Source organism: Apis florea, unplaced genomic scaffold, assembly GCF_048593485.1.
Source record: "Apis florea isolate Af1SG1 unplaced genomic scaffold, ASM4859348v1 contig_3158_pilon, whole genome shotgun sequence".
Taxonomy (NCBI): domain Eukaryota; kingdom Metazoa; phylum Arthropoda; class Insecta; order Hymenoptera; family Apidae; genus Apis; species Apis florea.
This window is the reverse complement of record NW_028256713.1, coordinates 4,953,586-4,968,585: the sequence shown is the minus strand read 5'-3', so window position 1 is coordinate 4,968,585 and position 15,000 is coordinate 4,953,586. Positions and strand designations below refer to the sequence as shown.

Below are 15,000 nucleotides of genomic sequence, written 5' to 3'. Positions count from 1 at the left end.
TTTTTAAATTTAAACAAAAATATTTTTTATATTGAAAAAGTTGGAAAAAAAATAAAATAGTTTAAAAAAATGAGATGTTATTAAAATTATTGTTATCATTGTTACAAATATAAAAAAAATGTATGAAAGAACAAGTCAAAGGTTTGCAATTCATTTCAAAGCTGTCCTTGTATCCAGATGTTAAGTGCTTATTTCCTATTTCATTTCAAATGCAAAATATCTTTCAAGTATTACAGTATAACTGTGAAGTGAGTCAAATCATTTAAAGAATAAGACAATATACAAATATTTTTAACTATTTTTATAAATTATACACAACTGATTATAAGTAATAATGCCAACGTTATAATGAATTTTATCTCTACTGATAAGATAGATAACAGAAAATAAATTTTATATATTGGATTCACGAAATTATCAGTTATACGCTGATTTTCAAGCAATAACTATCATGGTTCGCGATCGAATGCCGGAATTACGTGCTGTTAGTATTTAATCATTATTCATTATTCAATAAATTCAAATTATCACTTACATCATGTCATTACAGTAAATAAAATACACATGAAATATATCATGTATAAAACCTATTATAGTAAATATTTAAAAATAATTCTATTTCATATGAACTCAATTTGAATATTACTATTTTTCTGTTGAAAAAATTATATATAATGTAATGTTTTTTCCCTTTCTTATATTTTTAGTATCAAAATAGTAGCACTACATTTGGTAAAGGATTTTTACAAGATGTACATATCCAAATTTACCAAAATAAAAAATTGAAAGAAGTATTAGATAAAGTATGTATGTAAATATATATATATATATATATATATATATATATATATATATTGAATATTTAAATCATCATCTAAATATCACAGACTTTTATATTAGCAATAGATATAAAATAATATTAATGTAGGTTGAAGGAATTCGAGATTTAATTCAACTTATTGCTGAAAATACTGCTATTGTAAGGGATTTGCATAATAATGTTTTGTCATATACCAATAAAGGTAAGATCAAAATACCAAATGTTGTGCTTATCTGATGATTAATAATTTACATATTTTAGATATACAAAAAGAATTGGAAAATCGAATGTATACTATTTCACAAACATCATTTTGCATTCAACAAAAATTAAGAGGTAGGTATATTCTTTCTTATATTTCTATATCTGCAATATAAATAAAAATAAAAAACGAAAATAACTTGTTTTACGTATTCTAATCAGACTCACTATCATCTTGAATTTGAAAAATATTTCTTTTTTTCATTTTATGATCAATATTAGTTAATACATTTTCATTCTGAAAAAAACTAGAAAGTCTTCTAATTTTTGAGGCATGATTATCTGTATCAAAATCAGAATGTTTAAATGATTTGGGTGTGCTTGTACTAGGACCAGGTTGAGAAGGTGAATATAAAATTGGATTTGAACATATTGGAGAATTATAACCATTTGAAATACTAATTGGTGAAAAAGAATTTACCGATGTACTTCTAGAATTTAACAATTCAGAAAGTGAAAGACGTTGCAATACAACTTTAGGATATAAATTACTTCTTATTAAATTTAAATTCTTGTTAGACGCATTCTGATTATTTATTTCTGATGGAGAAATCTCTTCTTCAGTAAAATTGTCATCATCAAATCTAACATCTTCTACTTGTCTGAAATATATTTATTTAATGAATAATAATAATATATACATTATTAAACAAATTTGTACATACTTTTTAAATTGTTCCACTTCTTTTTCCAACTTAGGATATTCACTTAATATATTTGCTAGTTGTTCTTTGTTATATTCAGAATATGTTTTAATTAAAATCTTTTTTACATCATTTTCTAATGGTGATTTTAGAATAGACAATTTCAGTCTAAGCTTTATTAAGATAGGTAATAGAACTTCTAAGCCATGTTTTTTTATTCCTTCAATAATAATGCTAATTGCATTAGAAGTTGAAGTAATTGTTTGAACTGTATATTCTTCATTTTCACCTTGATCATCATCATTTTGTTTGTTAAATGATGATGGACGTAAATGATTGTTGCTAATTATATACAATGCATCTTTTAAAACACATGCTCCTTCTTCTTTTTTAATGTCAATTAAATCAACACAAGTTCCACCAAGTATTTGACTAGTTACTTTTACAAGTAATTTTATCTTTCCAGGAGGATCTAAATGATCCAACATAAAATCATAAATTGCTTTTCGTTTTTTTTCATTTTTTCTTCCAGGAAGTGTTAAAACTTTTTTTTCTTTTTCACAAAGTTTAAGATGATAAACTTTATGCTGAGATTGATAATTATTATAATGATATATACTTTGTAAAAATTGTTGTGATATTAAAGATTTATTTTTTGTTAAAAGACGTTCTTCTATAAGAAAAATGGTTAATTCACGTATCATTTCATCAGAATCTGATAACATTGTTAATATATGAAAAAAAAAAGGACCCTTAATTTTTATATAATCTTCCAAAAGTAATTGAATGAATATTACCATGATAGCTTCACGTACTTGTGGATTTGAATCCTTCATACTTACACACATATCTGGTAAATATGGTTCAACTAAAGCAGTGAATCTAATACAAATATCAGCTAAAGCTTTTGCAGCATTTATTCTCACAGGAATTTGGACAAGTGAATTTAAATTTGTTTCTTGTCTCATTAATTTACCAAATATTGGGACTACTTCCTTTGCAATTTCACGATCTCTCATTGATTGTTGCCCTAGAATAATAACTGCTGAAGCTTGCAATTGTTTTATTTTTTTTATTATTTCTGGTAATATATCCCATTCTAGTAATATTCCTTGCAAAATTCGTAATGTCAATGGTGAAATTTTGCAGCTACATAAAATTGCTGCATGTCCTAATGTAAACATAGCTTTTAAATAATTAGGTGCTGCCTCAATAGCTTGACTTTCACTTTCAAAAATTTTTGCAATTTCTATTTCTGAAAGTTTTATGAGATTCAGCATATTTGTTTTTAGCAAATTATTATTTTTGTCAGGATTTAAATAGTGAATTATATTATGTATAATGTCTAAACAAATGCTAATTAATCCAAAATTAATTTTAAATTGTTGTAAGCGTTCGTATAAATAAATGTGAAGATGTTTTAAAATTTCACAGTTTAATGATTTCCAAGAATATCTTAAAGCTTGTAGAACTAAACTTGTGCAAAAATTATTTTCTGCAAAAATTTCTTGATAATTTGAAAAATATTTGTTCATATTTGGTAAATTAGTATTTTCAGCCAATGCAACTAAGAAGACCCAAGCTTCTATGTTATTATTTGTTCCAATATGAGATTGTATATTGTTTATTATAGAATTGGTAACAACACCATTCTTAATCCATAGATTACAAGCTTTTGATAAATGTTTTCTCATTTTCATTTTAATTATAGTATTTAAAATTTTCCATGGCAAATTATTAACTATGTTATCAATACTTATAGAAGTATTTTGTATTTTATTTAATAATAGATTTTGTAAATATTCTAGCACTTTTTCTTGTACCTTAATTTCAATGTCAAATATCTGTGGCATAACAGTTCGTACCCATTCATTTAAAAGTTGAGAATTATCTGGAAATTCTTGTAAAAGTTGAGATAAAACTTGTACAGCAAATCGTCGTACTATTAACACTGGATCTCTACATCTAAGACTTATTACAGATAAAACTTCATGTATCAAAGATGGAAACATTAAAATTAAATTTCTCAGAATTTGCAATGAGCTTCGTCGTACCATTGCTCTTTCATCTTCTAATCTTTCTATGAACATAATTATTAAGATATTTGAACTTGGTAATAAATTAATATCCTTAAATAGAGAATCTTTTATGTCGTGAAATGAAAGTAATTGTTTATTTGTATTAGATTTTTTAAATATAGTTTGAAATATTTCTTTATCTATTTCATTATCAGATTCTGTAAATTCAGCAATTATTGCCATAGCTTTTGCTCTTACCATACATGAACAATCCATACATCTATTCAATATAATTGCAAAGAATATTTTTCTTATTTTGATTTTTAAGCTATCAATTATATTACAATTTATTGAAAAAGGTTCAAGTAACAATTTCCCAATTATTTCTTGTGCAAATAATCTAAAAGGTATTTTTGAATGATGTGATAATAGTATTAAATCCTTAAAAACTTCTAATGCAATATTCTGTTTACATATTCCAAAAAGTTTTACTAACACATTAGCTTGTCTTTGTCTAGCTTCAAGTCGATCTGGACATGTTAACATTACATGTTGTATTAATGTTAAAATTGCAGTTTTAGCTTCTTCTTCAAATTCGTGTAATAAATTTTTTAAAAAATTTATGGTATGTTCACGTACATTTGTAATAAATTTTATTTGTGCATCCATATGACTACATAATAAACGTGGTAATATATATTTTGCTATAAATGTTATAGTTATTTCAATAGGTCCATGTTTATTATTACATAATTCTTTTAATGCCATATAAGCATTTTGTGGCAATGAAACATTCAAAGTACCTACTTGTTTATCAAAACATTGGATGACTGTATAATCATCTTCTATCTTTGTAATTTCAACTAATCCATGAATAGTAATATCTAATGATTGCATATGATCTTTAAACCAAAATGATTTTATCATTACAATAAAGCTGCAAATAATAATATTTAAATTTTTTATAAGAATTTCTTTTTCATGAGGTGAAAGAATATTGATTTCATTTACTAATTCATCAGTAGCATTTAAATCATTTAGATATATTTTTTTATTACGTTTCTTAATAGAAGGTTGTAATTGTTCTGAACACATTTTAAGTGTCTCTATAGCTTGTTGATACAAATTAGAATGAAATATATTAAATGCACTACTACCAGGAATGGTTAGAAGCACAAAATATAAATTAGTTGCATATAGACATGATTGTCTTATTTCTTCATTGGTTTCTTTGTTTTGACCAGTTTTTATTATATAACCCAATACAGCTAATAAAGCATGCACTTTTATATTCATAGTAATTAATGTGTTCCACGATATTTCAGAACAATAATTTTCAGAATTATTCTGATTTTTACCTTCTTCTAGCCAAGTTTGTATTATAATACAAGATTCATGTAAAAGTAATCTCATGTCTTCACTCTCTAAAAACATGAGGTACTCATCAGGTGGTTCATTGTAAATCATAAATTCTCCATTCCACACAGATTGAATCCAGTCTTCATTTAAATCACTAAATTTAAAATTATCGAATATTTTTAAAGATTCCATGGTAACAATTGTATTAAGTTTAAATTATTTTAAACGAAACTACAATTATTATCACATTTCCTTAGCTTACAAATATAAACATAACCTTAACTTATCACTTGATAAAGAAAAATTACAGCCTCAGGTTATCATTTTTTGAATACGTATCGATAACGATTTTAATGTTTCATTACGATATAAACCAACAAAAAACTTTATTGACAGTTTATCATAAAACATCTCGTAAGAGCTGTAAAAAATTGTATAAGAGATTTTGGCGTCCATTCGAAAGCGGGAAACTGACTGACCAATTGCATTCATTGAGAAATGCAACGTAAAATATTACACTTCCAAACAAAAATATCAGACTCTAATGTTATAAGAATCTATTGATATTGATATTATATGCTTGAGAATATTGTCATGAATTTTTTCAAGCTATCTTTGGATTTTTTACTGAAAAAATCATCCTATATTAAGTTATGATATACAAAATGTAATTTATAAGAAATTAAAATAAATATAATATATAAAAATTAATTAATTATGATAAAAATTAAATAATAGTATATATTTAGTTCTATTTTATTTTGATTTTTATAAATTATTCAAATATTTTAATTTTATAGAAATGAGTAAAGAAGTTGTCCCCATTGATGATTTAACCATAACTAGTGCAAGAGAAGGACCAATACACATACGAGTTAAAGTATTACAATATACAACAATGTTAAAATTATTTTCTCAAATTATGGAAGAATATAACAATTCTATGTTGAGATATAATGAAAAATGTCGTTTACTTTTATATCAACAAAAATTGTTAAGTACGTTTTTTCTAAAAATTGAAAAATATATATTTAATTACTTTCATATTATTTTTACTCATTTTCTAGTCAGAAAACACATTACAAGTGAAGAGTTGGAAAAGTTACTTGATATTCAAGAAAATAATATATTTGTTGATAATGTAAGAATCAAAAATTTATCCCTTTATAATATTAATTTTTCTAAAATTAAAATAAATTTTATATAAATAGATTTTAGAAGATAGTAAAATTGCAAAGCAACAATTATCTGATATTCAAAATAGACATAATGAAATAATAAAAATAGAAAAATCTCTTGCAGAAGTTAGAGATATGTTTACAGAAATGGCATTTCTTATTGAAAAACAAGTAAGTGTAAATAATAAAAAAATATTATATAATTATAAAAACGAATCTTAAATATAGGTATATAATAATTTTTATTTTATTTATAGGGAGAACAAATAAACAGTGTGGAATATTTTGCTGGAAAAACAGCAGATAATATTGATTCTGGTCGTACTGATCTTAAAAAAGCAGAAAAAAAGAATCAAAGATATAGAAAGGTATATAGCAATATTTGTAGCAATAATACTGTATCATTTAATAAACAATTATCTTTTTTTTAGAGAAAAATTAAACTTGGTATAATAATTAGTATAATAATAATAATTATTTTCTTGATAATCATAATTTTTTTATAGAAAAAGAAACAAAACTTTAATTTTAAATTTTAAAAGAGAGACAATAAAAAATTTAACATTTAAAATATTTATTATCTAAATAATAAAAAATAAAAACTTAGATAAAAAAATTATTATATATAATTAATGTTTATCATGTCAAATTAAAAATTATAAAACTTCTTATATAAAAAGTATTAAAAATAGAAATGTATTACTTTTTACTGTTAAATACATAATTTTCAAAGTAATTAACAAGACCTTTTGCACTAGGCCTAACTTTATAATCTGTAGTAGTGCATGCAAAAAATACTTCAAGTACTTTTTCATATTCTTTTCCTAGATTAATAGCAGGTAATGAAGGACGAGTACCTGTGATTATTAAGGTATTATATCTAATATACTAATTTTTAAAAATTACTTCATTTATTATTATTCAAACACTTACCATATTTTGTATTGACTATTTTATTAAGAAAACTATTGCTGTCATCCATATTGGTATCACATTCATTTGTTATATTGTTTTTCATTTTCATTTCTAACATTGAATCATCTAGATAAGAATCTTCCATTTCTGAGGATTCTATATGAGGTGCTGATAAAGCTATCATCTCCCAAACTACAAGACCACATGCCCAAATGTCTGCTTTATTTGTAACAGGACCATCTTCTAAAATATCAAAGTTGCAATTAATTATATTATAAACTTTATATAATAATATTATGATAGATATAAGATATTAATCAACCAAATATTATTTCTGGAGCACTCCAACATTCGGTTCCTATATAGTTGAAATTTCCATTTGAAGTATCTACTTCTAAAGTTTCTGTGAGTGGTAAAGATACTCCAAAATCACATAGTTTAACTATTTTATAATCTGAAGAAATTAATATATTATAACTTTTTATATCACCATGTAAAATATGAGCAATATGATGTAAATATTCTAATCCTTTTGTAATTTCATACATTATTTTTAAAATATCATTAGCAGGAAATGGATCATCATCAATATCAAGTTTTTGTTCTATTCTGTCACCTGATAAAATTATATTAACATAAGAATTGATAAATTTTTTTATGCAATTTATTGTAATTATTTATTACTAGATATTTTTCTTACCTAAAGAAGCATCCAATTTTTCCATTGCCAAATATGGTTCACCATTTGGAAGTTTACTAAAAGCTCGAAAACCAATAATATTTGGATGATTTAATTTACGAAGTATTTTCGCTTCAAATTGAATACGTTCATTATATTTTTTATCTTCTACAATTTTGGAGTTACGTTTTTTTATCGCCCATGGTGAACGAATAAAACCAACTTTTGGTGATCGTTCCAAACTAAATACAGTAACTCCTATTAACATATATTAAAACAATATTAATACTCAATAATAATAATTTTAAATATTTATATGTTTCTTTACCACATCCATAACCTATTTGTTGTAAAAACGGTGAGGCTGGTATTTTAATAGGTGTTTGCAATTCTGGATTATCTTCTATTCTAGTCTTACATCTTTTTATTGTTGGTGTTTTAAATTCAGCCATATTATTAATGTTATATAAGAAAATTATTTAAGTTCAACAAAATTTGTTTTTTCTAATTTGTCCGTTGAGTTTTAAATTTTCTTGACACTGACGTTTAAATAATACCAACTTTATATACATTAAAATATTAAAATAGAAAGAAAAATAGTGATATACATCAAGTTATTTTTCATAATTGGATTCTATTTTTTAATATTTTTTATATTATTTTTGATATTTACGAATTATTTAAAAAAACAGTAATTCAAGATCATTTATAATATTTCATATTTATATATTAAATTATTGTCATTGGTAACCATGAAAGAAACATCTTAAACAAAGGTAACAAGTATTTATTTATTTTAAATATATAATTAGATATAATTACAAAAAAATAACAAAAAAAATACAAATAACATTTTAAGATATCATGAATAATAATAATCATATTATATATATTTTTTTATATATTAAAAAATAATATACTACATGTCAACCATGAGTATTATATATTTTATGAATTTGTATTCTATGAGAAATCACATATTATATTGATATAAAAAGTACATGTATATATAAAAATAACAAAATAGTTTAGATGTTATAAGCAGAATACTAATATTATAAATTATTATGTATTTTTCTAAAAAAGCAATAAATATTATGTAAAAATAACTAAATATTGAATTATATTTTTTTAGTGTTTATCTGTCTCCTTACGATTCAATGAAATTATTACGGAATATATATCCAACAAAAAAAAATAGAAAATTCATTATATAATTCATTATTTGTTTATGTCATTATTTACTGAAAATTATAGTGAGATAGTAAAATTAAATTCTGTCTTGTTTTGTCATGTACACGCATTATATATGTTTCGATAACAGTTGTTTAATACATGTGCCAAATATAAATCATATTTACAAGAATATAAAAATTTTATGCAGAAATATAATTATTTTGAAATAACTTTATAGACAACTTTATGGACGATATTTATTAGTAAACTATAGAAAGAAACACACAATTGTTAAATAAAATCGATAATGTATTAATTGATTTTAAATAATATAATTAATTTTATTAAATTACAAAGAAGAAAGCAGAAGTACAGAGTGTCATTCCAGCATTGGATTAATATTTAATTAAAGTTATTTCTATATGGAAAGAATAATAAATATAATATGCATGTTATTTCTTTTTAATAAATTTTATTTTTAATGCTTATATAAAATTAAAATTCTATAATAAATATAAAATACTCTTTTAACACAGTTATATCTAAATTTAGTAAATATATTATATGTTTATTAAAATGTATAAATAATACAATTTTTTTTTAGTCTTATATATTTTGGCATTCTTGTTACATTGTTTAAATTTTTTTCAATTTGCCATTATTAATAAAATTTAAAACTAAAAATTACAACTTATATAAGAAATACTACATTTTTGAATATGATAAAAAATTCAATGATAATAAACAAATTTTATAAATAATTCATTGTAATTCTTTTGCTCTGTTACAATAATTGTTATTAAATTTCTTTCAAGTCTCACTATTATTAAATCTGAATGTTTTTTTTAAAAACTGAAAAAATTAAAAATAATAAATTAAGAATAATATTTGCTATTAACAAATAATTAAAATCAAAAATGTAAACGACAAAGAATGTAAAATCACATGTATTTATAATTATAAAAATAGTTTATAAAAATATTGGTCAAAATATATTTATTAATAATTTCTTTTTTCTGTTGCAGTAATTGCTTCAAAATTTCTTTTAATAATAAATCATACTTTTCTTGTCAAGTATGATTTACAGCAATTCATTTGAATTTAATGTTATTGCGCCATGTTGTAAATATCAAATATCAGTAATGGCAATAACAACGCATGCGCATCAATTCAGTCGCATCTCATAGTAGCAAAAAAGTGAAAAGCATTTTATTCCATCGGATTTACAGATAAATCTTCGAGTATTAATAAAATTGAATAAAACAACAAAATTAGTAATTGAACAGAATTGATAACTGAAACTTATTTATGAAAAAAATTTAATTTTAAAAAAATTTGCATTTCAAATATATACACTGATTGAAATATTTTTAAGTGTTCTTAATGGAACGAAACAAAAAATTGAATTAAATCATATTTTTAGAATGAAGTTCAGTAATGTAACGTACTTTTTCTGTAATAAATATTCTCTTTAAAGTACTTTCAAAATTTTTCGAAATATATATATACATTCGAGAATAGAATAAAGTATCGAGAATAAAGAACTTCAATCTTAATAATATCAAGAATTTTTCGATACATATAAATATTTATATATGTATACATATGTAATTTTTCAATATATATGTATGTACATATCTTTTTATTTAATTTTTTGAAGTTAGTATTCTTAATTACTATATTATATTTAAAAATAAAGACTATAACTGAAAAAAATATATTTTTATCAAAAAATTTTCTATGAATAAATTGTTTTTGATACTTTAAAATATTAATAGCAAAATGATTTATAAGTTATAATGAGGAATTTTTTCTTTTATATAGTTATATAGGAATTTTTTCTTTTATTAATTTTTCTCAATCAATGAAATCAATTTATTTTGCATTTTAATTCTAGAAGTATTTTTATATAAATCCTATTTTTCTTTTCAATATCTTTCGAATATTTTGATTTTTAATTAAAAATATTTCTAAGTTTTAAAATTAAAAATATCTCTATTAAATTAACAATCTTTCTTCAATTTGATCTTATCTTATTCATAAATTTTTAGATATAAATTATAGAAAGAACTAAAAAATTTCTAATAACTTTTATTCATTATTAGATTTTGAAAATATATAATTTTAAACAATACATTTTATATTCTTAAGATATCTTCCGGGTATGATAAAAATTAGTATCCATATATAATACTTTATCAAGTTTAATTCCATGGTTTTGCATTTTCGTTAGTCGCACGAATAGATACTCTATCGACTGTAAGGAATGCTTCTAATGGTGCTTTCTGCTTGAAATAATTGCTCATTTTTTTAGAAATACTTTGAAATATCGATAAAAATTTAAAACTCATAATAAAATGATAATTTTTATCTAAGATTGTGTTTAAAAATATAAATTTTTCTTTTTTTATTATTTAATTATTGATTTTTATATGTCATTTTAAACTTTCATGTGTCACTTATATGAGATTTCTTATTTTATGTACTATATTAATTTTTCAATCGAATATATTTTTCAATTTGTTAAGGAATTCTTTTATGAAACAATACTTGAAAATCCATCATAGTATACAAATTTTATCAAAATTATTGAGTATATTATATTAAAAATTTATTTTTATAAGATAACATTCGAATTTGAATGCTTAAGAATTATTTAAATATTTGAAAAAAAAAACAGAAAAAAATTATCCGCTATCAGAATCTTCAGTATAATGATAGAAAATGTGTAATATGTTAAATAAAAATAATCGATTAATTTTGAGTTTTGCAGCTAAAAATAAATTTGTGTGATACTGAGTTTTATATATTATCAAAAATCTATATTGTATAAACTTCAAGCATGAGAACATTGTATGAAATTCATTCATAGTAAAATTTTGTTTGAAAATTAAAAGAAATAGAAGATAAATTTTATTTAAAATTTGTTTTCATTTAACATTAATATAAAACTTATTTAGTAAATTGATAGAATTCTATTTTAGCTAAGTATTTTTATTTTTAGAAAATAGAATAAAGTAAAGATAATATTAAAATATCTTTAAAATTTTAATTATTATTATATTATAATGTTATAATCTCTTGAATAATTTTTTAATTAATTATTTATATTATCGATATGATGTATTTTATTATTTTAATTTAATAGATTTATAATTAAAAATATATATATAATTTAATAAATTTAATAGAAATAAAATTATTGAATGAGAAGTATATTTTTATCGCATCTTTAATCAAATTAATTCATAGAAAGACACTGAAATATAATTATAATATACAAGTAAATATACTTTGATTACAATAATAAGTCAACCTTTGCAAGAGCATGCGCAATATTGACTTTTTATAGAAAATATAGTAGCAAATTTATTAGGGATGAATCTCGTAGAACTTGTGTATCCGTTGCGTTTTACTCAAGTGTTCATTAATAAAACTAATATAATTACATGTATGTATATAAGTGAGATAAAAAAGTCCTTAATATATAATAGATATTAGTAAATTTTAATTTACTATATACACAATATAATTTTTAAATTGTGCTTTTTACTAATTTTATTAAAATATCTATTATGTTAACGGGAATACTTAAAGGGTATGTTATAAAAGACAATAGACTTATTTTATAAATAAATATAATAATAATGATAAAATATTGAAAATTTTCATAAATTTAAAATATTTATCAATTTTTTAAAATTTATATTTTATTCAAATTCATATTTTCAATATAGTATATTATTTTGCTATATATTATAAATATACTATATTATTTTTTAAATACATTTATATATTATATTTTATTTATATATTATATTATATTTTATAGAACACTTTTATGTTGTGACAATGAAAATTTTACCTGGAATAATGTAATTAACATAAACAGACATGTTTTTAATGAGACTACGTCTTTATTATATGTCGTTTATAGAATAATAATCCCTGCAATTATAATTAGCGGCATTTTTGGTAACATTTTAATATTTCTGGTGTTATCCACTCCGATGTTTCGAGGAATTGCATACTTATATCTCCGAGGATTAACATCAGCACACATCGGCGTTCTTTTATCTTGGATACCTATATGTATGTATCATGATAGAAATATTAAAAAATATGTAAAATATAAAAAAATTCTAAATTAATTCCAATAAAAGTATATGATTTCAGTTATTAGATTAGGATTCGGAATGAAAAATAATTACCCATCTGCTTTTTATCATGCTCATTTGGAACTGGTTGCTGTAAACACCTTTGCTATAGCCAGCATTTTAATTATGACCAGCGTAATCGTCGATCGATATATCTTTATTTTTTTCCCGACTCGTATTCGTAGCAGGAATGCACGCAAGAATATTCATTCTTTCATTCTATGTTCTTTCATTCTTGGATTTGCGGTATTAAAATAATATTTTTTATTTTTTCTTGGAAAAAATAATCATTGTATATATCAAAAATCCAATTTTATTTAAAATCATTTTATAGGTAAGCGCTCCCTTAACAGGAATGAGAACAGTATATGAGCAACAAGAGGATATTGGGACAGTTTTTACATTACGTGAAAATATATCCATTACACGAAGTGTTTTGTGGAATGTATATATTTGGATGATGGAAATTATATTACGATTTTTTCCAACTATAATTCTTTTTTTGTTAAACAGTTTTGTAATCAAGAGATTTTTACAACTTAATGCTAAAAAAAGAGAATTTCAATCAGTTTCGGAAAAATTTCGCAATCCAAATATTCCTGAAACCTCTTTATTAACTCGCAATCGAGGATACAGGTAGTGTAAAAATTAGGACAAAAATAAAAAAAAAATGTAGAGATTTTCATAAAGACTATTTTGAAATATCATGCAAAATTTTTTTTTTATTTAAAAAAAAATTCTACTAAAATGTGTAATATTTATAGAATACTTATATTTTTTTTTAGAGAAGAACAACATTTAGCAACATTAATGGCAATAATGGCAATATGTTTTATAATAACAATGATTCCTTCAATATTGCTTGAATTTTTACATCATGATTACGAAAATATAAATGATGATTGCCTTTTATTTCGATCATTTGCTGCTGTTACAGAACTTTGTAATTTTGCTGTCCATATTATCATATATTTTTCATGTAGTAAAGAATTTCGAAAAGAATTTCTCAAAATTATTCAGGTAGATAAAAGTTTTAAAATGTATACTTATAATTAATACTTATAATTAAACGAAGATATTTTAAATCGAATTTTCTAATTCTAAAAATTTAAAATAAAGAATAGATGCAGAAAAAGTGTTATAGAAGAAGATTTTGATCGACCAATAGGGGAAATTGAAGATTATAGTCGGCATGGTACAACAGTTCGATTAACACCTGAACAAACAAAATTAAATTCTCCAGTTTCTATGAATAAATTGAATCCAATGGAAGAAGATAAAGAGTCAGAAATATTAAATGCCGCTGATGTCGTCTAAGAATTATATTATTATATTTTTATTTATTTTTATATATTTATATATATTTTATATATATACTACATAATGTATTCATTTATTTAAATTATAATATATATTATAATGAAAAATATATGATAAACATAATGAAATATTTTATTTTGCAAAAATCATTATATAATAAAAATTATATTTCATGAAAATATGGAAACTAATATTTATCTCAAAAATATTAATTAATTTTAATTATTAAAAATAAAGATTATATTTTTTTATTTCTTATTGGATAATAGTATCCTAGACAAAAAATATAGATCTATTTTTGTACTTTAAGTATTAGGGATTTTAGAGTTTCTCAAAGTTTAAAAAAAAATAAATTTTAATTAATTAAATATAATAAAAGTTAAATATAATTTCTATAATTATGTCTAATATAAATTGCAAAGAATATAAGAAACAATCTTATTTTATTTTTAAGATCAGTTTTTTCAAAATAT

At 21.8% G+C, this 15,000-nt stretch overlaps 4 protein-coding genes across 8 annotated transcripts; 2 read left to right on the top strand and 2 right to left on the bottom strand.

Moving 5' to 3' along the window:
• Positions 1-137: 137 nt before the first annotated feature.
• LOC100871714 (syntaxin-1A) lies at positions 138-7,016 on the top strand. Its single transcript, XM_031919856.2, has 9 exons — positions 138-484; positions 708-803; positions 929-1,022; positions 1,082-1,156; positions 5,903-6,100; positions 6,170-6,243; positions 6,314-6,451; positions 6,538-6,648; positions 6,712-7,016. The coding sequence occupies exons 1-9, from the start codon at positions 452-454 to the stop codon at positions 6,784-6,786; spliced, it is 894 nt and encodes a 297-aa protein (XP_031775716.1). The 5' UTR covers positions 138-451; the 3' UTR covers positions 6,787-7,016.
• Positions 1,088-5,303, bottom strand: LOC100869609 (condensin-2 complex subunit D3). Of its 3 annotated transcripts, none has more exons than XM_086909501.1 (3): positions 5,102-5,256; positions 1,747-4,680; positions 1,088-1,683 (listed from the first exon to the last, which is right to left on the bottom strand). In XM_086909501.1, the coding sequence occupies exons 2-3, from the start codon at positions 4,668-4,670 to the stop codon at positions 1,236-1,238; spliced, it is 3,372 nt and encodes a 1,123-aa protein (XP_086765627.1). In that variant the 5' UTR covers positions 4,671-4,680; positions 5,102-5,256; the 3' UTR covers positions 1,088-1,235. The 3 variants fall into 3 exon arrangements, with proteins under 3 accessions (XP_086765627.1, XP_086765626.1, XP_003698800.3); XM_086909500.1 differs by having other exon boundaries at positions 1,110-1,683; positions 1,747-4,143; positions 4,240-5,303; XM_003698752.4 differs by having other exon boundaries at positions 1,110-1,683; positions 1,747-5,303.
• Positions 5,279-8,646, bottom strand: LOC100869725 (lymphokine-activated killer T-cell-originated protein kinase). 3 transcript variants are annotated; one of them, XM_086909510.1, is made up of 5 exons: positions 8,203-8,439; positions 7,896-8,132; positions 7,518-7,811; positions 7,214-7,438; positions 5,279-5,729 (listed from the first exon to the last, which is right to left on the bottom strand). In XM_086909510.1, exons 1-5 carry the CDS (start codon positions 8,324-8,326, stop codon positions 5,707-5,709), a joined length of 903 nt encoding a protein of 300 aa, XP_086765636.1. In that variant the 5' UTR covers positions 8,327-8,439; the 3' UTR covers positions 5,279-5,706. The 3 variants fall into 3 exon arrangements, with proteins under 3 accessions (XP_086765636.1, XP_086765635.1, XP_086765637.1); XM_086909509.1 differs by lacking the exon at positions 5,279-5,729 and adding an exon at positions 6,504-7,137 and having other exon boundaries at positions 8,203-8,646; XM_086909511.1 differs by lacking the exon at positions 5,279-5,729 and adding an exon at positions 6,504-7,137 and having other exon boundaries at positions 7,896-8,116; positions 8,203-8,432.
• Positions 8,647-12,506: 3,860 nt separating this feature from the next.
• Positions 12,507-14,655, top strand: LOC100871835 (putative G protein-coupled receptor B0563.6). Its single transcript, XM_003698558.4, has 6 exons — positions 12,507-12,648; positions 12,883-13,142; positions 13,227-13,453; positions 13,542-13,843; positions 13,993-14,227; positions 14,327-14,655. The coding sequence occupies exons 1-6, from the start codon at positions 12,626-12,628 to the stop codon at positions 14,522-14,524; spliced, it is 1,245 nt and encodes a 414-aa protein (XP_003698606.2). The 5' UTR covers positions 12,507-12,625; the 3' UTR covers positions 14,525-14,655.
• Positions 14,656-15,000: the final 345 nt, after the last annotated feature.

Coding starts and splice junctions, on each gene's coding strand:
- LOC100871714 (XM_031919856.2), top strand. CDS start 452: ATGGTTCGCGATCGAATGCCGGAATTACGTGCT. Junction 804..928: donor TGAAAGAAGTATTAGATAAA/GTATGTATGTAA, acceptor ATATTAATGTAG/GTTGAAGGAATTCGAGATTT. Junction 6,649..6,711: donor AGAATCAAAGATATAGAAAG/GTATATAGCAAT, acceptor TCTTTTTTTTAG/AGAAAAATTAAACTTGGTAT.
- LOC100869609 (XM_003698752.4), bottom strand. CDS start 5,294: ATGGAATCTTTAAAAATATTCGATAATTTTAAATTTAGTGATTTAAAT. Junction 1,684..1,746: donor GAAGTGGAACAATTTAAAAA/GTATGTACAAAT, acceptor AATATATTTCAG/ACAAGTAGAAGATGTTAGAT.
- LOC100869725 (XM_086909509.1), bottom strand. CDS start 8,326: ATGGCTGAATTTAAAACACCAACAATAAAAAGATGTAAGACTAGAATA. Junction 8,133..8,202: donor ACAAATAGGTTATGGATGTG/GTAAAGAAACAT, acceptor ATATGTTAATAG/GAGTTACTGTATTTAGTTTG. Junction 7,812..7,895: donor AAAATTGGATGCTTCTTTAG/GTAAGAAAAATA, acceptor TAATTTTATCAG/GTGACAGAATAGAACAAAAA.
- LOC100871835 (XM_003698558.4), top strand. CDS start 12,626: ATGTTAACGGGAATACTTAAAGG. Junction 13,844..13,992: donor ACTCGCAATCGAGGATACAG/GTAGTGTAAAAA, acceptor ATTTTTTTTTAG/AGAAGAACAACATTTAGCAA. Junction 14,228..14,326: donor AATTTCTCAAAATTATTCAG/GTAGATAAAAGT, acceptor TTTAAAATAAAG/AATAGATGCAGAAAAAGTGT.